This window comes from Apostichopus japonicus, chromosome 12 (genome assembly GCF_037975245.1).
Source record: "Apostichopus japonicus isolate 1M-3 chromosome 12, ASM3797524v1, whole genome shotgun sequence".
NCBI classification, from domain to species: Eukaryota; Metazoa; Echinodermata; class Holothuroidea; order Aspidochirotida; family Stichopodidae; genus Apostichopus; species Apostichopus japonicus.
Genome location: NC_092572.1, coordinates 18,424,220 through 18,448,513, shown reverse-complemented (window position 1 = coordinate 18,448,513; position 24,294 = coordinate 18,424,220). Strand labels below are relative to the sequence as shown.

The 24,294-nt window shown below is 34.9% G+C and overlaps 1 protein-coding gene across 29 annotated transcripts in view; it reads left to right on the top strand.

Annotated features, from left to right (window-relative positions):
- The window catches only part of LOC139977145 (uncharacterized), a 98,658-nt gene that overhangs the window by 33,857 nt on the left and 40,507 nt on the right, over positions 1-24,294 (top strand). For 20 of the 29 annotated variants that reach the window (XM_071986264.1, XM_071986263.1, XM_071986258.1 and 17 more), the window contains 14 exons: positions 2,257-2,499; positions 2,615-2,845; positions 4,894-5,136; positions 5,757-5,987; positions 8,350-8,592; positions 8,709-8,939; positions 11,015-11,257; positions 11,871-12,101; positions 14,420-14,662; positions 14,878-15,108; positions 17,217-17,459; positions 18,058-18,288; positions 20,400-20,642; positions 20,856-21,086. In XM_071986264.1, the coding sequence (XP_071842365.1) occupies positions 2,257-2,499; positions 2,615-2,845; positions 4,894-5,136; positions 5,757-5,987; positions 8,350-8,592; positions 8,709-8,939; positions 11,015-11,257; positions 11,871-12,101; positions 14,420-14,662; positions 14,878-15,108; positions 17,217-17,459; positions 18,058-18,288; positions 20,400-20,642; positions 20,856-21,086 (3,318 nt within the window). The remainder of the gene's footprint in view (positions 1-2,256; positions 2,500-2,614; positions 2,846-4,893; positions 5,137-5,756; positions 5,988-8,349; positions 8,593-8,708; positions 8,940-11,014; positions 11,258-11,870; positions 12,102-14,419; positions 14,663-14,877; positions 15,109-17,216; positions 17,460-18,057; positions 18,289-20,399; positions 20,643-20,855; positions 21,087-24,294) is intronic. The other 9 variants (XM_071986275.1, XM_071986272.1, XM_071986276.1 and 6 more) reach the window with 9 other exon arrangements.

Genomic DNA, 24,294 nt, shown 5'->3' with positions numbered 1-24,294 from the left:
ATTCTTAAGAGAGGATCTTGTGCTGGTTTTTCATAGTTACATGATAAAGTCTGTAGTTTATGTTGAAGTAAGCATGACAGGAAATGTTGGTTTCAGTTTTGATCAAGGTCAACCAGAGACAGATGCTCTGTTAGAAACGTTTTTTTCTGAACAGTGTAAAACATATCCCATGCTCTGTCAACATGACTGGCAGAATTTAAAGACGAGCATTAGTTATTAATAGTGTTGCCACTGTTTGGCGTCTAACGTTAGTCAAACAAAAGGTTTTGTTTATTCTATCTGGTATCACATAGAAAAATGCTATCCAAGCAAATTGTGCAACATAGCATTTTTTGTACACAGAAACCAGACTATTTTTAAAGACCAAATTCAGAGCTTTTAAAACTGCTACACAAACTGTAAACACTTTATTATTCCCTACTGTGTATGTTGGTACATTTATTTGATCAATCAGATTCCAAGTGACACATTGCTTTGATGTAACATTGAATAGGTTAAATATGGTGTTTTGTTTGAAGGCCTGGATATTTGATATATGTTTTACATCTTGTTTGTTGCAAGGACATCCCAGATATTTCACTGTTAATATTCAGAAAGATGTTACTGGAATTGCCCGAATTATTAAAAGAACAAAGGGTGTATGTAGGACTGACTGATACCTTGGGACTCATGCCAAGTCTCTCACAAGACATTGTATAGGATCTGTCTACCAATTTGTCTATCATTACAGCTTTAGTGAAAGTTAGACTTGTTGGTACACTGCATGTCTGGAGGAATAAGTTGCTAAATGTGCACACATTGTTTTATAAAGAAAAGGATAGGGGAAGGAAAAGAGGTGCTCATATTTTCTATGTTTGGTAAAGTTAAGCATTAATTAGTAATTGACAGACCAAGATTAGACATTGTTATTTTGTGTAGGCCTATACGAGGGCTAGTAACACTTTGTTATTAAACTTTTCTTCACATTGTGGTAACCAATAAGGAGTGATATCCATGGCAAATGGAGTATGAAATTAGAACTGTTAAAGGTTCTGAAATGTAATCATTCACCAGTAAGTGGAATAAATTGAAACCGGTAATAGTGATGGTTATTGTGAAGATAACAAGCAACAATTAGAAAGCATTGCTAAAGTATCCATAGCTTCTCAATACTATTGTGCTTGTTAACAGATAAAACAAAACAGACTTATTTCCAAGCTTAGAAGTTTGTATAACAGGATGGTTCTCATCAACTGAAGCTGATTGTAATAATGTATGGCAGATCTCACCTTGAGTGGCAATTATGGTTATTTTAAAAGTGTACAAACTACAGCTTCAGAACTGCAAAAAACACACACTAAAAATGTTTGCATGTATTGCAATGACTTTATTATCTCTTTTGCCTCTCAATTAATTCTAGATAATCAGTTGGAGAAAAGTACACTTCAATCACATTTGTAGTTATATACAGTTGTCACTTAGAGAAGAAAGATAACAGGACCTTGTTTATTGGATTAATAATTCATATCACAGCAAAGCCAAGACAGACAGCATCTTGTAACTTAGAAAGACTTCTAGTATGGAATGTTAGTGACATTGCCATCTTCTATCAAGTGAAAGCACAAACTTAGAAAATGTTAATAGTGTAATCGAGATCGTCTGCAGACTAAGAGTCATAAGCTTAAGTGAACACTTTAAAGGAAACCCCTTATAAACATACTTGGTAGAAAATTGCACCTATGATTTTCATGAACTCTTTATAACTTTTTGTGCAATCAAAGTATGTTAAGTCTAAGCTGATAGCTTCCCTTGTATTATGAAAGTCAATGATATCTTCATGGTATCATTTGAAATATATTTCTTATCTTAATATCATCAACTTAAATTTGATTTATATATGCAAGGTGGTGTAAGTGCTGCTTGGAAAGTATATTAGTTCACACATCTATTATACAAAATGCACTGCAACTGGCCTTAAACATATCTGTTAACTTAATGCCTTAGACAAAGCATAAACATGATATGCCTCATAACAAGTGACATAAAGGCTGGCTGCAATTGTTCTGCTTTTACACTTTAATGTTATCATTTTTGTCCCTGACAAGTAGTACTCAGTGACCTTGTGTAAAGTGCTTAACACAACATAAACTCTTGAGAAACTCAAAAAATGGATGTTGAGAATTTACAGAAAGTGTCAAAAAGTAGAAAATGGACCTGTTCAAGATATTGCATTAAATCCTATAATGCCTTGTTTTGACTTTTTCTTTCTCTATGAAGTGAACCAACCTCCTACTGTCCAGTGTCCTGCAGACTTCTCTGTAACAACACCACTCCTTGGTACATCAACTACTGCACAGTTCAATACTCCACAGTGTGTAGACAGTCAACAAGCTAACTTCCTTGCTACCTGCACACCATCATCTGGATCTCCATTTAATGCTGGTTCAAACACAGTTGTATGTACATGTCAGGACAGTGGAGGTTTAACTGATTCCTGTACATTTACTATCACTGTTCAAAGTAAGTAAATATTGTCACTGGTTTCAAAATACAGCTGACATGTAAATATACTTAATTATGATTATTTTCATCAGATATTCTTTTTTGACTATTTGAACCTTTAACTTGTTTACAGTTCCAAATTCTCCTCCACAAATTGGGTCCTGTCCAACGGATTTTACGACTAGCCCAAATGGAAACCAATTCTTCGTTCAGTTCACAACACCTTCCTGTACAGATCCTAATGGAGATGCAGTAACCGTGACATGTAATCCTGGTGCTGGCTCTACTGTAGCCAACTTTCCTGGTGTTATAACTTGTACATGCACAGATTCATCTCAGGCAACTAGTTCAGTTGCTTGTCCAGGTAAGTGTTGAATTCTTACTTGAATGCTGTCATTCCTTGAAGACTATATTTCTAAGTTTGTATTCATTATTGCAATGGGACTGTTGCAAAGATCAACTTGTCACATTTATGAGACTGTTTAAATTTAAGTTATCATTGTGTTTTGATTTCTTGACAAAGACTACACAAGGAATCACTAAGCAATTTCTATCTTTCTAACCTCTTATTTTTCTGAAAACAAAATGAGGATTGAGAGGGTTGGGCTCATGGTTTATGTCGGTATGGGCTATCCAGGTTATGTTAATTTAGCTTTTAAAGGGGACACAATTCCACATTCATCTTCGATTTATATGACAGAGATCTTCGTGGAGAAGAACTTTCCAAAGCAGCTAAGCAATATCTTGCTTGGTTTGGTAGAGATATTAGTTTGAAGTTGTGTCTGGTTCCTGTAATGTATTGAATTTGTGATGACTGCACCTTTTAATCATCTTTGTTTTTCTTTTTATATCATCAATTGATGTAGAATGTGAGGAGTGTTGACTCTGAAGCCCATGTCATCACTAAGTCATGTTGGCAACACTGTAATAGGCTTGTACTTAGATCTTATGACAGCATTTGATGCAATTGATCAAGGTATTCCCGTGATGAAGCTTAATCATTTAACTGTATTGATGGCAAAGCCCAAAACCTGCTCTCCAGCTACTTGTCAATGTACTTAATATGTAACTAATACATATTCTGATTATTCGAATGTCTCCAATAGAGTTCTACAAGGGTCCATCTTTGGGCCCTGACTGTTTCTGGTCTATTTTAATGACTTAAATTGTTCAATTCCAATGTTTCTTTGCAAATGACACAAATACTTCCATTTCCAAGAAGGGCTGGAATCAGTTAATATTTAAAGCTGTAAGGGCTATGAAGCAACTAATCTATTGGTTTGATATTTTCTAATAACCTTAAGCTAAATGGTGGTAAACAATATTTCATAGTTATCCCAAACAACACTCCTGTCAAGAAAGATTGTTTTTGAGGTAAATAGATATTCTTAAGTTTTCCAGTACGGAGTACTTAGGTCTTACCATTACAAAAATTGATCGTGGAAAGTTCATGTCAATGATCTATGTAACTCCTTACTCAAGTTTAATGGTATTTTCTATTACTTTAAGGACAGTGTTCCTACTGATTATGCTATGCAGGTTTATTATTCTTCCATTCACTCTAGGCTCACTTTTGGGATTGAGGTTTATCATACAGCCAACATTTGTGCCCTAGAGCCACTCCTAATCTTGCAAACTTCAGGCATTTTTATTCCTTGCAGGAGGCAAAAGGAGTCTTGGCAATGGTGATGGTGTGTGTGTTGGTGTGCAATTGTGTGTTATTCCTTGGCTTGTAAACACGAACAATTCAAAACCGATAGGGTTGGTGAACATCATTATCAAACAGTGATGTCATTTCTTTTCTACTTATCCCTAACAGAAGATTTCTTTCCAATTAATATCAATTACTGAGAATTTTTTTTCACACCAATGGAAAAGACAATTAACATGTTTATATCTATATTGTCATATTTACAACTTGGAGAACTTTAAGCAGCATCCTTTAAATAACTTTTCTGTTATGGCCAGTTGTAAGAGAGCTGTCTTTCCTTGGATGTCAACATTTTCCATATGTACTGTATTGCAACAAAGTTTCCTTTTTATGGAGCTCGTGCACTGCCCCCTGTGACATAATGAAATTAAATTCATAATTAGTTTAATGTTTTAGTTTCGACCATTTCTGAGCAAACATTAGAAAACTGCATACATGAGCTATTTGCAAACTGTAAGTATTCCAAATGATATCACAAACAGTCATTGCTACAGGTTGCTTGACCTTTAACAGATAGAAGAGAGCACCTTTGTTCTTATAATGATGCATAACAGGATGATGTCCCATCAGCCGAGGGACAATAGTGATGGAATAATTAAGAAGTCTAAAAAGCACAGAAATGCAGAGAAGTGTTTAAAATTATGACCAAAAAACAAAAAAACTTGGCTTTCATTTTCCACTGTTTTTCTTTCTCTATAAAGTGAACCAACCTCCTACTGTTCAGTGTCCTGCAGACTTCTCTGTGACAGCACCACCACTGAGTACATCAACTACTGCACCGTTCAATACTCCACAGTGTGTAGACAATCAACAAGCTAACTTCCTTGCTACCTGCACACCATCAACTGGATCTCCATTTAATGCTGGTTCAAACACAGTTGTATGTACTTGCACTGACAGTGGAGGTCTGACTGGTTCCTGTACATTTGTTGTTAATGTGCTAAGTAAGTTCCATATCCATAATTGACACAGATAATTGCATGATGGTATCTTATTATTGACTTGATTCACCACAGTGCTTCATCTACATTGAATAGTGTGTGAGCATTTATATGATTATAGCAAAGAAAGTGAAAGTGTCTCATGTCATTTTGAAGCAATACCACATTACTTATATGGGGATTCAAATATTTGTTAACATGTTTCTTAACTTTTTTGTATGATAGATCTATCTCTTAGTTTTCACCAAGGTTGCATTTCACAATTCAATAAATTAACAAGGTTTGGCATGAACCTTTGTGCTAAGTAGCTATTAAAAGAAGTATATATTTATTGCAGTCTGCTAGGAATATATTGTAGGTCCACACTATGGAATCTATCAGAGTTTTTATTTGTTAAACAGTCTGTTGTAAGATTGATGCCAAAAGAAAGTAAAAGTATTCTTTGGCCTTTGGTTTAACATAGGTAGTCTTTGATATTATGCAGCATGCATAGACAGCTGTGTTTAAGTTAATCATGTCCTCATTGCCACTGTAACTTAAATAATTCAAGGCTTCTTAAGCTTTCACAACAGTTAAATGTGATTTTCTTCAACAGTAAAATCAAACCTTTCATTTCTTTACAGCTGTGAACTCTCCTCCACAAATTGGGCCCTGTCCAACGGATTTCAGTAGCGTTGCATTTAATAACCAATTCTTCCTTCAGTTCACAACACCTTCCTGTACAGATCCTAATGGAGATGCAGTAACCGTGACATGTAATCCTGGTGCTGGCTCTACTGTAGCCAACGTTCCTGGTGTTATAACTTGTACATGCACAGATTCATCTCAGGCAACTGATTCAGTTGCTTGTCCAGGTAAGACACGGTCCTAACCTTTTGTTAAATTTTCGAAGTTAAACCACCTTGTAAAATTTCAATTGTGTTCATGGCACGAGGCATAAGGTGTTGGACATATGTCATTGTGTTTTCTTGAAGGTCAGTTATGGGAGTTGATCTTGTGCCAGTTTGTCATAGTTACATGATAAAGTCTGTAGTAGTTTATGTTGAAGTAGACATGACAGGAAATGTTGGTTTCAGTTTTGATCAAGGTCAACAAGAGACAGATGCACTGTTACAAACGTTTTTTTTCTGAACAGTGTAAACCTTAACCCATGTTCTTTCATCATGACTGGCAGAATTGAGAGACAAGCATTAGTTATTACTTAATAGTGTTGCCACTGTTTGGGGTCTAACATTAGTCAAACAAAACGTTCTGTTTGTTCTATCTGGTATCGCATAGAAAAATGCTATGCAAGCAAGTGCAAGATAGCAGTTTTCGTACACAGGAACCAGACTACTTTTAAAGACCAAATTCAGAGCTTTCTCAACTGCTACACAAAATGTAAACACTTTATTATTCCCTGCTGTGTATGTTGGTACATTTATTTGATCAATCAGATTCCAAGTGACACATTGCCTTGATGTAACATTGAATACGTTTAATATGGTGTTTTGTTTGAAGGCCTGGATATTTGATATATATGTTTTACATCTTGTTTGTTGAAAGGACTTCCCAGATGTTTCACTTTTAAGATTCAGAAAGATGTTACTGGAATTGCCCGAATTAATTAAGGAACATAGGATGTATGTAGGACTGACTGACACTTACCTTGGACTCTTGCCAACTTTGTCACAAGAAATTGTATAGGATCTGTCTACCAATTTGTCTATCATTACAGCTTAGTCAAAGTTAGGCTTGTTGGTACACTGCATGTCTGGAGAATTAAGTTGCTAAATGTGCACACATTGTTTTATAAAGAAAAGGATAGGGGAAGGAAAATAGATGCTCTTTTTTTTCTATGTTTCGTAAAGTTAAGCATTAATTAGTAATTGACAGACCAAGATTAGATATTGTTACTTTGTGTAGGCCTATACGTGGGCTAGTAACACTTTGTTATTAAACTTTTCTTCACATTGTGGTAACCAATAAGAAGGGATATTCATGGCCAATGGAGTATGAAATTAGAACTGTAAAAGGTTCTGAAATGTAATCATTCACCAGTTAGTGAAATCAATTGAAACCGGTAATAGTGATGGTTATTGTGAAGATAACAAGCAACAATTAGAAAGCATTGCTAAAGTATCATAGTTTCTCAATACTATTGTGCTTGTTAACAAATAAAACAAAACAGACATATTTCAAAGCTTAGAAGTTTGTATAACAGGATGGTGCTCATCAACTGAAGCTGATTGTAATAATGTATGGCAGATCTCACCTTGAGTGGCAATTATGCTTGTTTTAAATGTGTACAAACTACAGCTTCACAACTGCAACAAACTCACACTAAAAATGTTTGTGTGTATTGCAATGACTTTATTATCTCTTTTGCCTCTCAATTAATTCTGGATAATCAGTTGGAGAAAAGTACACTTCAATCACATATTTAGTTATATACAGTTGTCACTTAGAGAAGAAAGATAACAGGACCTGTTTCTTGGATTAATAATTCTTGTCACAGCAAAGCCAAGACAGACAGCATCTTGTAACTTAGAAAGACTTCTAGTATGGAATGTTAGTGACATTGTCATCTTCTATCAAGTGAAAGCACAAACTTAGAAAATGTTAATAGTGAAATCGAGATCGTCTGCAGACTATGAGTCATAAGCCAAAGTGAACATAAACATACTTGGTAGAAAATTGCACCTATGATTTTCATGAACTCTTTATAACTTTTTGTGCAATCAAAGTCTGTTAAGTCTAAGCTAGTTTAGTAGAAATAGCTGATAGCTTCCCTTGTATTATGAAAGTCAATGATATCTTCATGGTATCATTTGAAATATATTTCTTATCTTAATATCATCAACTTAAATTTGATTTATATATGCAAGGTGGTGTAAGTGCTGCTTGGAAAGTATATTAGTTCACACATCTATTATACAAAATGCACAGCAACTGGCCTTAAACATATCTGTTAACTTAATGCCTTAGACAAAGCATAACAAGTGACATAAGGCTGGCTGCAATTGTTCTGCTTTTACACTTTAATGTTATCATTTTCATCACTGACAAGTAGTACTCATTGACCTTGTGTAAAGTGCTTAACACAACATAAACTCTTTAGAAACTCAAAAAATGGATGTTGAGAATTTACAGAAAGTGTCAAAAAGTAGAAAATGGACCTGTTCAAGATATTGCATTAAATCCTATAATGTTTTGACTTTTTCTTTCTCTCTGAAGTGAACCAACCTCCTACTGTCCAGTGTCCTGCAGACTTCTCTGTAACAGCACCACTCCTTGGTACATCAACTACTGCACAGTTCAATACTCCACAGTGTGTAGACAATCAACAAGCTAACTTCCTTGCTACCTGCACACCATCATCTGGATCTCCATTTAATGCTGGTTCAAACACAGTTGTATGTACTTGCACTGACAGTGGAGGTCTTACTGATTCCTGTTCATTTACTATCACTGTTCAAAGTAAGTAAATATTGTCACTGGTTTCAAAATACAGCTGACATCTAAATATACTTAATTATTATTATTTTCATCAGATATTCTTTTTTGACTATTTGTAACCTTTAACTTGTTTACAGTTCCAAATGCTCCTCCACAAATTGGGTCCTGTCCAACGGATTTTACGACTATCCCAAATGGAAACCAATTCTTCCTTCAGTTCACAACACCTTCCTGTACAGATCCTAATGGAGATGCAGTAACCGTGACATGTAATCCCGGTGCTGGCTCCACTGTAGCCAACTTTCCTGGTGTTATAACTTGTACATGCACAGATTCATCTCAGGCAACTGATTCCGTTGCTTGTCCAGGTTAGTGTTGAATTCTTACTTGAATGCTGTCTTTCTTTGAACAGACTATATTTCTAAGTTTTTATTCATCATTGCAATGGGACTGTTGTATAGATAAACTTTTAACTGTTTAATTGTAAGTTATCATAGAGTTTTGCTTCCTTGACAAAGGCTACACGAGGAATCACTAAGCAAGTTCTAGCTTTCTAACCTCTTATTTTTCTGAAAACAAAATGAGGATTGAGAGAGTAGTGTTCATTGGTTTATGTCGATATGTGCTCTCCAGGTTATGTTAATTTAGCTTTCAAACGGGACACAAATTCAACAATCATCTTTGTTATATATGACAGAGATCTTTGTGGAGAAAAACTTTCCAAAAACAGCTATATCTTTCTTGGTTTGATAGGGTTATTAGTTTGAAGGTTGTCTGGTTCTTGTAATGTTTTGAATTTGTGATCACATATTGCCACTAGGGACTGAAACCTTTTAATTCATCTTTGTTTTTCTTTTCATAAGATCGATGTAGAATGTGAGGAGTGTTGACTCTGAAGCCCATGTCATCACTAAGTTATATTGGCAACACTGTAATAGGCTTGTACTTAGATCTTATGACAGCATTTGATGCAATTGATCATGGTATTCCTGTGATGAAGCTTAATCATTTAACGGTATTGATGGCAAAGCCCAAAACCTGCTCTCCAGCTACTTGTCAATGTACTTATGTAACTAATACGTATTCTGATTATTCGTATGTCTCCAATAGAGTTCTAAAAGGGTCCATCTTTGGGCCCTGACTGTTTCTGGTCTATTTTAATGACTTAAATTGTTCAATTCCAAAGACTTTCATTTCCAAGAAGAGCTGGAATCGGTTAATATTTAAAGCTGTAAGTGCTTATGAAGCAACTAATCTATTGGTTTGATTTTTCTAATAACCTTATAGTACATGGTGGTAAACAACATTTCATAGTTATCTCAAACAACACTCCTGTCAAGAAAGATTGTTTTTGAGGTAAATAGATATTCTTAAGTCTTCCAGTACGGAGTACTTAGGTCTTACTATTACAAAAATTGATTGTGGAAAGTTCATGTCAATGATCTATGTAACATCTTACTCAAGTTTAATGGTATTTTCCATTACTTTCAGGACATTGTTCCTACTGATAATGCTATGCAGGTTTATTATTCTTCCATTCACTCTAGGCTCACTTTTGGGATTGAGGTTTATCTTACAGCCAACATTTGTGCCCCAGAGCCACTCCTAATCTTGCAAAATTCAGGCATTTTTATTCCTTGCAGGAGGCAATAGGAATCTTGGCAATGGTGATGGTGTGTGTGTTGGTGTGCAATTGTGTGTTATTCCTTGGCTTGTAAACACGAATAATTCAAAACCGATAGGGTTGGTGAAAATCATTATCAAACAGTGATGTCATTTCTTTACTACTTATCCCTAACAGAAGATTTCTTTCCAATTGTTATCGATAACTGAGAATTTTTTTTCACACCAATGGAAAAGACAATTAACATGTTTATATCTATATTGTCATATTTACATCTTGGGGAACTTTTAGCAGCATCCTTTAAATAACTTTTCTGTTATGGCCAGTGCTAAGAGAGCTGTCTTTCCTTGGATGTCAAATTGTTTCCACATGTACTGTATTGCATGAAAGTTTCCTTTTTATGGAGCTCTTGCACTAACCCCTGTGACACCACAAAATTAAATTCATAATAAGTGAAGTGTTTTAGTTTCGACCCTTTCTGAGCAAACATTAGAAAACTGCATACATGAGCTATTTGCAAACTGGAAGTATTCCAAATGATATCACAAACAGTCATTGGTACAGGTTTCTTGACCTTTAACAGATAGAACAGAGCACATTTGTTCTTATAATGTTGCATAAAAGGATGATGTCCCATCAGCTGAGGGACAATAAGTGATGGAATAATTAAGAAGTCTAACAAGCACAGATTCAGAACTGCACACCAAAGGAAAGTTTGTGAAAATGTTGCAATGATCATTCCGAGAAGTGTTTAAAATTATGGCCAAAAAACATAAAATCTTGGCTTTCATTTCCCCCTTTTTTTCTTTCTCTATGAAGTGAACCAACCTCCTACTGTTCAGTGTCCTGCAGACTTCTCTGTAACAGCACCACCACTGAGTACATCAACTACTGCACCGTTCAATACTCCACAGTGTGTAGACAATCAACAAGCTAACTTCCTTGCTACCTGCACACCATCATCTGGATCTCCATTTAATGCTGGTTCAAACACAGTTGTATGTACATGTCAGGACAGTGGAGGTCTGACTGGTTCCTGTACATTTGTTGTTAATGTGCTAAGTAAGTTCCATATCCATAATTGACACAGATAATTGCATGATGGTATCTTATTATTGACTTGATTCACCACAGTGCTTCATCTACATTGAATAGGTGTGTGAGCATATATATGATTATAGCAAAGAAAGTGAAAGTGTCTCATGTCATTTTGAAGCAATACCATATCACTTATATGGGATATCAAATATTTGTTAACATGTTTCTTAACTTTTTAGTATGATAGATCTATCTCTTAGTCTTTACCAAGGTTGCATTTCACAATTCAATAAATTAACAATGTTTGGCATGAATCTTTGTGCTAAGTAGCTATTAAAAGAAGTATATATTTATTGCAGTCTGCTAGGAATGTATAGTTCACACTAAGAAATCTATCAGAGTATATATGGCTAAACAGTCTGTTGTAAGATTGATGCCAAAAGAAAGTAAAAGTATTCTTCAGCCTTTTGTGTAACATAGGTAGTCTTTGATAATTATGCAGCATGCACAGCTGTGTTTAAGTTAATCATGTCCTCATTGCCACTGTAACTAAAATAATTCAAGGGTTCTCAAGCTCTCACAACAGTTAAATATGATTTTCTCCAACAGTAAAGACAAACCTTTTATTCTTTTACAGCTGTGAACTCTCCTCCACAAATCGGGTCCTGTCCAACGGATTTCAATAGCTTTGCATTTAATAACCAATTCTTCCTTCAGTTCACAACACCTTCCTGTACAGATCCTAATGGAGATGCAGTAACCGTGACATGTAATCCTGCTGCTAGCTCTACTGTAGCCAACTTTCCTGATGTTATAACTTGTACATGCACAGATTCATCTCAGGCAACTTCTGTGGTTTCTTGTCCAGGTTAGACAAAATCATAGTTTTCGTTAAATAGTTTAATAGAACCAACTTGTAAAATTTGAATTGTGTTCATGGCACGAGGCATAAGGTGTGGGACATATGTCAATGTGCTTTTCTTAAAGTTCAGTCATAAGAGAGGATCTTGTGCTGGTTTGTCATAGTTACTTGATAAAGTCTGTAGTTTATGTTGAAGTAGACATGACAGGAAATGTTGGTTTCAGTTTTGAGCAAGTACAACCAGTGACAGATGCACTGTTTGAAACGTTTTTGTCTGAACAGTGTAAAACATATCCCATGTCCTTTCATCATGACTGTTAGAATTGAGAGACAAGCATTGGTTATTACTTAATAGTGTTGCCACTGTTTGGCGTCTAATGTTAGTGAAACAAAAGTCCTGTTTTTTCTATCTGGTATCGCATAGAAAAATGCTATCCAAGCAAATTGTGCAAGAAAGCAGTTTGCGTACACAGAAACCAGACTATTTTTAAAGACCAAATTCAGAGCTTTTAAAACTGCTACACGAACTGTAAACACTTTATTATTCCCTGCTGTTTATGTGGGTACATTTATTTGATCAATCAGATTCCAAGTGACACATTGCCGTGATGTAACATTGAATAGGTTAAATATGGTGTTTTGTTTGAAGGCCTGGATATTTGATATATATGTTTTACATCTTGTTTGTTGAAAGGACATCCCAGATATTTCACTTTTAATATTCAGAAAGATGTTACTGGAATTGCCCGAATTATCTTAAAGAACATAGGATGTATGTAGGACTGACTGACACTTACCTTGGACTCTTGCCAACTTTGTCACAAGACATTGTATAGGATCTGTCTACCAATTTGTCTATCATTACAGCTTTAGTGAAAGTTAGGCTTGTTGGTACACTGCACATCTGGAGAATTAAGTTGCTAAATGTGCACACATTGTTTTATAAAGAAAAGGATAGGGGAAGGAAAATAGATGCTCTTATTTTTCTATGTTTCGTAAAGTTTAGCATTAATTAGTAATTGACAGAACAAGATCAGACATTGTTATTTTGTGTAAGCCTATATGTTGGCTAGTAACACTTGGTTATTAACTTTTCTTCACATTGTGGTAACCAATTGGAAGGGATATACATGGCAAATGGAGTATGAAATTAGAACTGTGAAAGGTTTGAAATGTAATCATTCACCAGTTAGTTAAATAAATTGAAACCGGTAATAGTGATGGTTATTGTGAAGATAACAAGCAACAATTAAGAAAGCATTGCTAAAGTATACATAGTTTCTCAATACTATTGTGCTTGTTAACAAATAAAACAAAACAGACTTATTTCAAAGCTTAGAAGTTTGTATAACAGGATCATGGTTCTCATCAACTGAAGCTTATTGTAATAATGTATACTGCAGATCTCACCTTGAGTGGCAATTATGGTGGTTTTAAAGGTGTAAAAACTACAGATTCACAACTGCAACAAACACACACTAAAAATGTTTGTGTGTATTGCAATGACTTTATTATCTCTTTTGCCTCTCAATTAATTCTAGAAAAGTACACTTCAATCACATTTTAAAGTTATAAACAGTTGTCACTTAGAGAAGAAAAATAACAGGACCTGTTTATTAGATTAATAATTCATGTCACAGCAAAGCCAAGACAGACAGCATCTTAGAACTTAGAAAGACTACTATTATGGAATGTTAATGACACTGTAATCTTCTATCAAGTGAAAGCACAAACTTAGAAAATGTTAATAGTGAAATCGAGATCGACTGCAGACTAAGAGTCATAAGCCAAAGTGAACACTTTAAAGGAAACCCCTCAATAAACATACTTAAATAGCACCTATGAGTGTCATGAACTCTTTATAACTTTTTTCAGTGATAAGTCAATGATATCTTCATGTTAACATTTTAAATATATTTCTTATTTTAATATCATCAACTTAAATTTGATTTATATATGCAAGGTGGAGTAAGTGCTACTTTGGAAGTATATTAGTTCACACATCTATTATTCAAAATGCACAGCAACTGGCCTTAAACATATCTGTTAATTTAAATGCCTTAGACAAAGCATATCCTCATGACAAGTGACATAAGGCTGGCTGCAATTGTTCTGCTTTTACACTTTAATGTTATCATTTTTCGCCTGACAAGTAGAACTCAGTGACCTAGTGTAAAGTGCTTAACACAACATAAACTCTTGAGAAACTGAGAAATGGATGCTGAGAATTTACAGAAAGTGTCAAAAAGTAGAAAATGGACCTGTTCAAGATATTGCATTAAATCATATAATGCCTTGTTTTGACTTTTTCTTTCTCTCTGAAGTGAACCAACCTCCTACTGTCCAGTGTCCTGCAGACTTCTCTGTAACAGCACCACTCCTTGGTACATCAACTACTGCACAGTTCAATTCTCCACAGTGTGTAGACAATCAACAAGCTAACTTCCTTGCTACCTGCACACCATCATCTGGATCTCCATTTAATGCTGGTTCAAACACAGTTGTATGTACTTGCACTGACAGTGGAGGTCTGACTGATTCCTGTACATTTACTATCAATGTTCAAAGTAAGTAAGAAGACATTGTTGACTCAGATTGACATCAGTGTACCTTTCCTTGAACAATCTTCAAAAAGGTAAATTCTTGTCAGAGTTACATTTGTTTTATCAAATTTGTAACTGGTTTTAAATATCATTTATGCTGACATGGAAATATACTTTATTATTCTAATTTTCATAGGATATCCTTTTCTGACCATTTGTAACCTCTAACTTGTTTACAGTTCCAAATTCTCCTCCACAAATTGGGTCCTGTCCAACGGATTTTACGACTATCCCAAGTGGAAACCAATTCTTCCTTCAGTTCACAACACCTTCCTGTACAGATCCTAATGGAGATGCAGTAACTGTGACATGTAATCCTGCTACTGGCTCTACTGTAGCCAACTTTCCTGGTGTTATAACTTGTACATGCACAGATTCATCTCAGGCAACTGATTCAGTTGCTTGTCCAGGTAAGTGTTGAATTCTTACTTGAATGCTGTCATTCCTTGAAGACTATATTTCTAAGTTTGTATTCATCATTGCAATGGGACTGTTGCATAGATAAACTTGTTAAATTTATGAGACTGTTTAATTGTAAGTTATCATTGTGTTTTGATTCCTTGACAAAGGCTACACGAGGAATCACTAAGCAAGTTCTAGCTTTCTAACCTCTTATTTTTCTGGAAACAAATGAGGATTGAGAGGGTTGGATTCATGGTTTATGTCGGTATGGGCTATCCAGGTTATGTTAGTTTAGCTCTTAATAGGGACACAAATTCAACAACCCTCTTTAATTTATATGACAGAGATCTTTGTGGAGAAGAACTTCCCCAAAACAGCTAAAGCAATATCTTGCTTGGTTTGGTAGAGATATTAGTTTGAAGTTGTGTCTGGTTCCTGTAATGCTTTGAATTTGTGATGATATAGTGCCACTAGGGACAGAAACCTTTTAATTCATCTTTGTTTTTATTTTCATAAGATAGATGTAGAATGTGAGGAGTGTTGACTCTGAAGCCATGTCATCACTAAGTCATGTTGGCAACACTGTAATAGGCTTGTACTTAGATCTTATGACAGCATTTGATGCAATTGATCATGGTATTCCCGTGATGAAACTAAATCATTTAAGGGTATTAATGGCAAAGCCCAAAACCTGCTCTCCAGCTACTTGTTTAATAGAAAGCAATGTACTTATGTAACTAATACGTATTCTGATTATTTGTCAGTCTCCAATAGAGTTCTACAAGGGTCCATCTTTAGGCTCTGACTGTTTCTGGTCTATTTTAATGACTTAAATTGTTCAATTCCAAAGACTTTCATTTCCAAGAAGAGCTGGAATCAGTTAATATTTAAAGCTGTAAGGGCTATGAAGCAACTAATCTATTGGTTTGATATTTTCTAATAACCTTATGCTACATGGTGGTAAACAACATTTCATAGTTATTCCAAACAACACTCCTGTCAAGAAAGATTGTTTTTGAGGTAAATAGATATTCTTAAGTCTTCCAGTACGGAGTACTTAGGTCTTACTATTACAAAAATTGATCGTGGAAAGTTCATGTCAATGTTCTATGTAACATCTTACTAAAGTTTAATGGTATTTTCTATTACTTTAAGGACATTGTTCCTACTGATAATGCTATGCAGGTTTATTATTCTTCCATTCACTCAGTAGGCTAATTTTTGGGATTGAGGTTTATCATACAGCCAACATTTGTGCCCTAGAGCCACTCCTAATCTTGCAAAATTCAAGCAATTATCATTCCTTGCAGGAGGCAAAAAGGATTCTTGGCAATGGTGATGGTGTGTGTGATGTGTTGGTGTGCAATTGTGTGTTATTCCTTGGCTTGTAAACACGAATAATTAAAAAATGATAGGGTTGGTGAACATCAGTTAACAAACAGTGATATCATTTATTTACTACTTATCCCTAACAGAAGATTTCTTTCCAATTGTTATCGATAACTGAGAAAAAACATTCACACCAATGAAAAAGACATTCAATATGTTTCTATCTATATTGTCATATTTACAACTTGGAGAACTTTTAGCAGCATCCTTTAAATAACTTTTCTGTTATGGCCAGTTATAAGAGAACTGTCTTTCCTTGGATGTCAAAAGTTTCCATGTGTACTGTATTGCTTAAAAGTTTCCTTTTTATGGAGCTTGTGCACTGCCCCCTGTGACACCACAAAATTAAATTCATAATAAGTGAAGTGTTTTAGTTTCGACCCTTTCTGAGCAAACATTAGAAAACTGCATACATGAGCTATTTGCAAACTGGAAGTATTCCAAATGATATCACAAACAGTCATTGCTACAGGTTTCTTGACCTTTAACAGATAAAAACAGAGCACATTTGTTCTTATAATATTGCATAACAGGATGATGTCCCATCAGCTGAGTGACAATAATGGTGGAATAATTAAGAAGTCTAAAAAGCACAGATTCAGAACTGCACACCAAAGGAAAGTTTGTGGAGATGTTGCAATTATCATGCAGAGAAGTGTTAAAAATTATGGCCAAAAAACATAAAATCTTGGCTTTCATTTCCCCCTGTTTTTCTTTCTCTATGAAGTGAACCAACCTCCTACTGTTCAGTGTCCTGCAGACTTCTCTGTGACAGCACCACCACTGAGTACATCAACTACTGCACCATTCAATACTCCACAGTGTGTAGACAATCAACAAGCTAACTTCCTTGCTATCTGCACACCATCATCTGGATCTCCATTTAATGCTGGTTCAAACACAGTTGTATGTACATGTCAGGACAGTGGAGGTCTGACTGATTCCTGTACATTTGTTGTCACTGTGTTAAGTAAGTTCCACATCCATAATTGACACAGATAATTGCATGATTGGTATCTAATAAGTGCCTTGATTCACCACAGTGCTTCATCTACATTGAATACGTGTGTGAGCATGATTATAGCAAAGTAAGCCAAAATGTGTCTAATGTTATTTTGAACTGATATCATGTCACCAGTATGGGAATCAATTATTTCTTCAACACGTTTTTAAATTTTTCCTAGTCTTCATCAAGGTTGAATTTAATATTTCAATAATTTAAAATGGTTTGGCATGAATCTTTGTGCTAAGTAGCTATTAAAAGAAGTACAGATTTATTGGAGTCTGCTAGAAATGTATTATAGGTCCACACTATGAAGTCTATCAGAGTTTTTGATGGCTAACAGTCTGTTGTGAGAATGATGCCAAAAGAAAGTAAAAGTATTCTTTGGCCTTTGGTGTAACATAGGTAGTCTTTGATATTATGCAGCATGCATAGACAGCTGTGTTTAAGTTAATCATGTCCTCATTGCCACTGTAACTAAAATAATTCAAGGGTTCTCAAGCTTTCACAACAGTTAAATGTGTTTTTCTTCAACAGTAAAATCAAACCTTTTATTTCTTTACAGCTGTGAACTCTCCTCCACAAATTGGGCCCTGTCCAACGGATTTCAATAGCGTTGCATTTAATAACCAATTCTTCCTTCAGTTCACAACACCTTCCTGTACAGATCCTAATGGAGATGCAGTAACTGTGACATGTAATCCTGGTGCTGGCTCTACTGTAGCCAACTTTCCTGGTGTTATAACTTGTACATGCACAGATTCATCTCAGGCAACTGATTCAGTTACTTGTCCAGGTAAGACACGACCCACTTTTCCTTAAATGTTATAAGTAAACAAACTTCCAAATTTGAATTGTGCTCCAGGCACAAGGTGTGGGACATATGTCATTGTGCTTTTCTTAAAGTTCAGTCATAAGAGAGGATCTTGTGCTGGTTTGTCATAGTTACTTGATAAAGTCTGTAGTAGTTATGTTGAAGTAGACATGACAGGAAATGTTGGTTTTAGTTTCGAGCAAGTACAACCAGAGACAGATGCACTGTTTGAAACGTTTTTTTCTGAACAGCCCAAAATGTATCCCATGTTCTTTCATAGTGACTGGCAGAATTGAGAGACAAGCATTATTTATTACATAATGGGGTTGCCACTGTTTGACGTCAAACGTTAGTCAAACAAAAGTCCTGTTTACCTGGTATCACATAGCAAAATGCTGCAAGTGCATGATAGCAGTTTTCGTACACAGTTACAAGATTATTTTTAAAGACCAAGTTCAGAGCTTTCAAAACTGCTACACAAAATGTAAACACTTTATTATTCCCTGCTCTGTATGTTGGTACATTTATTTGATCAATCAGATTCCAAGTGACACATTGCAAATGTCTTGATGTAACAATGTGGTTTAATATGGTGTCTTGTTTGAAGGCCTGGATATGTGATGGATACATCTTGTTTGTTGAAAGGACTTTCCGATGTTTCATTGTTAATATTCAGAAAGATGTTACTGGATTTCCCTGAATTATTTAAATAACAGAGGATGTATGTAGGACTGACTGACACTTACCTTGGACTCTTGCCAAGTTTCTCACAAGAAATTGTGTAGGATCTGTCTACCAATTTGTCTATCATTACAGCTTTAGTGAAAGTTAGTCTTGTTGTTTTACTGCACATTAAGTTACAAAATCTTTAACAGATAGAGCAGAGCAGATTTGATCTTATAATGTTGTATAACAGGATGATGTCCTATCTGCTGAGGGATGATAATGGTTATATAATGAAGAAGTCTACAAAACACAGATCAGAAGTACAAAGAAAATGTTCAATGTTGCAATGATCATTCAGAGAACTGGTTAAAAGTATGACCAGGAAACAAAAGATATTGGTTCTCATTTTTGGTTTTGATGCTTTGGCATCCATCCGAACCTATGTAGTGAAGTTGGTGTATGTATGGTTATGTGATGCCTTTGCTTTTAAACACGGTATTCTCAAACAGGTAATATGTGATTGATGTCACACTGTAACATATGTTGGTCATGGTCAAGAGATGATCCCTATTGTGTTCGGTAGGGCTAACTTGCATATTAATGAGTGGGTGGGGCTCAATGCATAATTCTGGAAATGTCAATATCTGTTCTACTGTATGTCCCGTTTAGTTAATACAGGGTATGGTGACGTAAGTACATAGTAAGTACATATGTTCTTTGCAACAGCAAGTCCACCTCATTAATATTCATGAGTGGATGAGGCTAAATGGGAAATTGTGAAAACTGCTTGTAAACATGGTATCTTAACAAACACAAGTTGAATCAATGTCATACTTGTTTTTTATTCCCATCTCATGAATATTAATGAGTGGTCAAGGGCTTTCCATAAAATTCTTCAAATGTCGATATCCCACCATGAATATCAAAGAATGGACAGGGCTTAACGTAAATTTGGTTCATGCTGGTATTACGATGTTGGTACAATATAAGCGCATTTTCATGACATTTCCATCTTTATGTCATGCATTTTCATCAATTGCAAGAAGTGGCTTTGAAACACAAGACAAGAACAAAATGTTCCCTGATTTTCATCCTTGACATATTAGGTTTGTCACACTCATTGATACAATCAGCCATGCATTTTTTCTTATGTTCATGTCTTGAATATTAATAAGTGAACATAAACTTCTTAAAAAGATTTCTCTGAAATAGCTTCAAACATATGTTCTTTGATAATACAGTGTTTTAATATGATGTCACTAAATAGACTTTGTTAACATGATTAGTCACTACATTATCCATCTTTATTTGTGTGTACACTTTCATGCAAACATGTCTAGCTTACCACACTATGAAATATGTCTGGGCATCAGAACCACTTAATGTTTTGTTTTCTGGTTTTCCTTGTTCTTCGTTTTTCTCTGAAGTGAACCAACCTCCTACTGTCCAGTGTCCTGCAGACTTCTCTGTAACAGCACAACCACTGAGTACATCAACTACTGCACCGTTCAATACTCCACAGTGTGTAGACAATCAACAAGCTAACTTCCTTGCTACCTGCACACCATCATCTGGATCTTCATTTAATGCTGGTCCAAACACAGTTGCATGTACTTGCACTGACAGTGGAGGTCTAACTGATACCTGTACATTTACTATCAGTGTTATAAGTAAGTTAGAAGACATTGTTGACTCAGATTGACATTCGTGTACCTTTCCTTGAACTAGCTTAGAAGGTAACTTTTTGTCAGAGTGACATTTGTTTCATCAAATTTGAAACTGGTTTTACATATTATTAATGCTGACATGGAAATATACTTTATTATTATCATTTTCATCAGATATTCTTTTCTGATCATTTGTAACATTTTAATTATTTACAGTTCCAAATTCTCCTCCACAAATTGGGTCCTGTCCAACGGATTTTACGACTTTCCCAAGTGGTAACCAATTCTTCCTTCAGTTCACAACACCTTCCTGTACAGATCCTAATGGAGATGCAGTAACCGTGACATGTAATCCTGCTACTGGCTCTACTGTAGCCAACTTTCCTGGTGTTATAACTTGTACATGCACAGATTCATCTCAGGCAACTGATTCAGTTGCTTGTCCAGGTAAGAAAAAATCCAGTTAAACTTGTTGTTAATATTTTAAGTAGAACCAACTTGTAAAATTTGAATTGTTTTTATGAGACAACGCATTGAAGAAATGAAATTTTGATTTTGGATATGTAATTGCCGGTTTATCATAGTTACATGATAAAGTCTGTTGTAGTTTATGTTGAAGTAGACACAACAGGAGATGCTGGTTTCAGTTTTGAGCAAATACAACCAGAGACAGAGGCACTTCTTTCAAGAAATTATATATATGATCTGTCTACTAATTTAGCTATTATTACAGCTTAAGTGAAAGTTGGACTTGTTGTTTTACTGCATTCCGAATTAAGTTGCAAAATGTGCACAAATTGTTTACAAAGAAAAAGAAATGGTGGAAGTAACAGAGATGGTCATAATTGTCTATGTTTGGTAAAGTTTAGCTTTAATCTGTAATTGACAAAACAAGATCAGACATTGTTATTTTGTGTATGCCTATATGTGGGCTAGTAACACTTTGTTATTAGCTTTTCTTCACATTGTTGTAACCAATTAGAAGGGATATACATGGCAAATGGAGTTTGAAATTAGATCTGTAAAAGGCTCTGAAATATAATCATTCACCAGTTAGTGAAATAAATTGAAACCGGCAATATTGATAATTATTGTGAAGATTACAATCAACAATTAAGAAAGCTTTGCTTAAGTATACATAATTTCTCAATACTATTGTGCTTGTTAACAAAGAAAACCAGACAGACTTATATCAAAGCTTATAAGTTTGTATAACAGGATGTCTCATCAAATATTTTCTTTGAAACACAAGAACAAAATGTTCCCTGATTTTCATCCTTGATATATTAGGTTTGTCACTCTACATGTACAATCAACCATGCATTTCTTTCTTATGTCCATGTCTTGAATATTAATAAGTGAACAAAAACTTCTTAAAAAGATATCTCTGAAATAGCTTTATACATATGTACTTGGCAGGCTTCGACAAATTTTTTAAAAACCTCATCAAATAATGGCTTTGAAACACAAGACAAGAACAAAATGTTCCCTGATTTTCATCCTTCATATATTAGGTTTGTCACTCTACATACAATCAACCATGCATTTCTTTCTTATGTTCATGTCTTGAATATTAATAAGTGAACAAAAACTTCTTAAAAAGATATTTCTGAAATATTTTTATACATATGTACTTGGCAGGCTTCGACAATTTTTTTAAAAACCTCATCAAATAATGGCTTTGAAGCACAAGACAAGAACAAAATGTTCCCTGATTTTCATCCTTCATATATTAGGTTTGTCACTCTACATACAATCAACCATGCATTTCTTTCTTATGTTCATGTCTTGAATATTAATAAGTGAACAAAAACTTCTTAAAAAGATATCTCTGAAATAGCTTTATACATATGTACAGGCCTCAACAATTTTTTTAAAACTGGCGACCGAGTCTAAAATTTTACTAGCCAAATCGTTAAATTTACTTGCCATATTTTCTCGCTAATTGTTTGTGTGATATAAGCCTAGGTAGTATGGCTAACTGAGGATATCGCCGTATAGTGTTACTGTTAGTTGTTTACAGCAAAATCGATCTATTTAAATTGTGGTTAGTCAAAAGTGTTTAAAACATGGTATATGTGAAAATATAAAACGGTGAAACTTTGTAAGCATTGTTAAGGACACAAAAATAAGCAATGGCATGGCTGACAATCTGTAACTTTCACTTGACATTTCATCAGACTACTGTATCAGTGTATACAGTACATGTGTAAGTATCGTTAATAAGTTAAGATAAAGCTTGGCACTGACAATTATTATTATTATCGATCGATTACTGAGTGTCGGACTTACAGCTTTCATTGGTCAGGTCTCGAGAATTATCCATTTTTTTTACTAAAACTTATTCCAATAAACTTCCTGTTGTTCATTTCGAGATATGTAATGTTATTTCGGCAAAATTATTATTTTACGTTTGTTCCCTTGAAAGTTCAGTTCGTATCACTACACTCCGTAAAAAGTCACCGCACCTGAAAAATCTCCGTACATAATGTACGTAAAAATAGTAAGCGATTGCACACAGTTATCTCCCATTGACATTGGTCGTTGAACAAAAATGCGATTTGGACTTGCTTCAAGTTCACTGCAATTAACTTCCTTATAGGAATATATACATTTACTGTTGCTGATTAAGGAAGAAACCACAAAGCTTAGAAATCAGCAACATTGTAATACTTGAAAACTTTTTGTGAAAATATGGGTTTTTTGTTGTTGTTGCACATATTCTGTTTCTGCTAAGCTTCCCATAAATACTGCATACTTACTTATCTTTGTGAAAATAAATAAATGATGGTGTTGAATGAAGTTGAATCGTTCGAAGATAGGGATGGTGGGGGGGGGGGGGATTGGTAAACTAGTTCTTCATCTGTTGAGTTGCTTGTTGGTGGTGATTTGCATTTGATGTTGTGTTTGGGGATTGATATCTGTCGGTGTGACGTCGCCCTTTGCTGGAAAATTACCTCCTGTCAATTGATGTGGTAGGGTTGAAATCTGTTATGGACGGGCAATTCTCAGAAATTTGCGTTAAATCCTTTTAGTCTGGGGCAAGAGAAGTGTTCTTTGGGAAGTTTTGATTCTATTGATGGTTGTGAATTCCCTTTCACAAGCTGCATAACTCACTGGCAGAACCACCATTACTTTAAATAATTCAGACAACAGAGGATAGTTGCACCTTCCTGGATTACAAGCTGGGAGAGGGGACCAAATGTAATATTTTTGCCACTGACTTGAGACTTGAGTTGAGCCCACTCTTTTGATTTGATTTGATTTGATTTGATTTTATTCGGCAAGATATCAATCTTCATCTGCATACAAACAAAAAATTGCACATAAAGATAAACATTTAAAATACAAGAAGGGAATATACTTAAATGCATCAAAAAGAAGATAACATGCCAAGGATAACCCTTTAAGCTAAAAGCTTATTTCCAAAGGGGTCCTTATAACCATTAAAATACAAAAGATAAGAAATACACTATTAAACAACTAAAACATGCATACAAACACTGTAAAAAAGAAAGATATTTACAAGCTAGACATTCATATGATTTAAAAGGTAGGCTTTGGCATCTTTTTTAAAATTGTATTTCAGCAGGATGGACTTTATGTTTTCAGGTAGCCTGTTCCAGTTTTTAATTGCATTGTAATAAAAAGACCC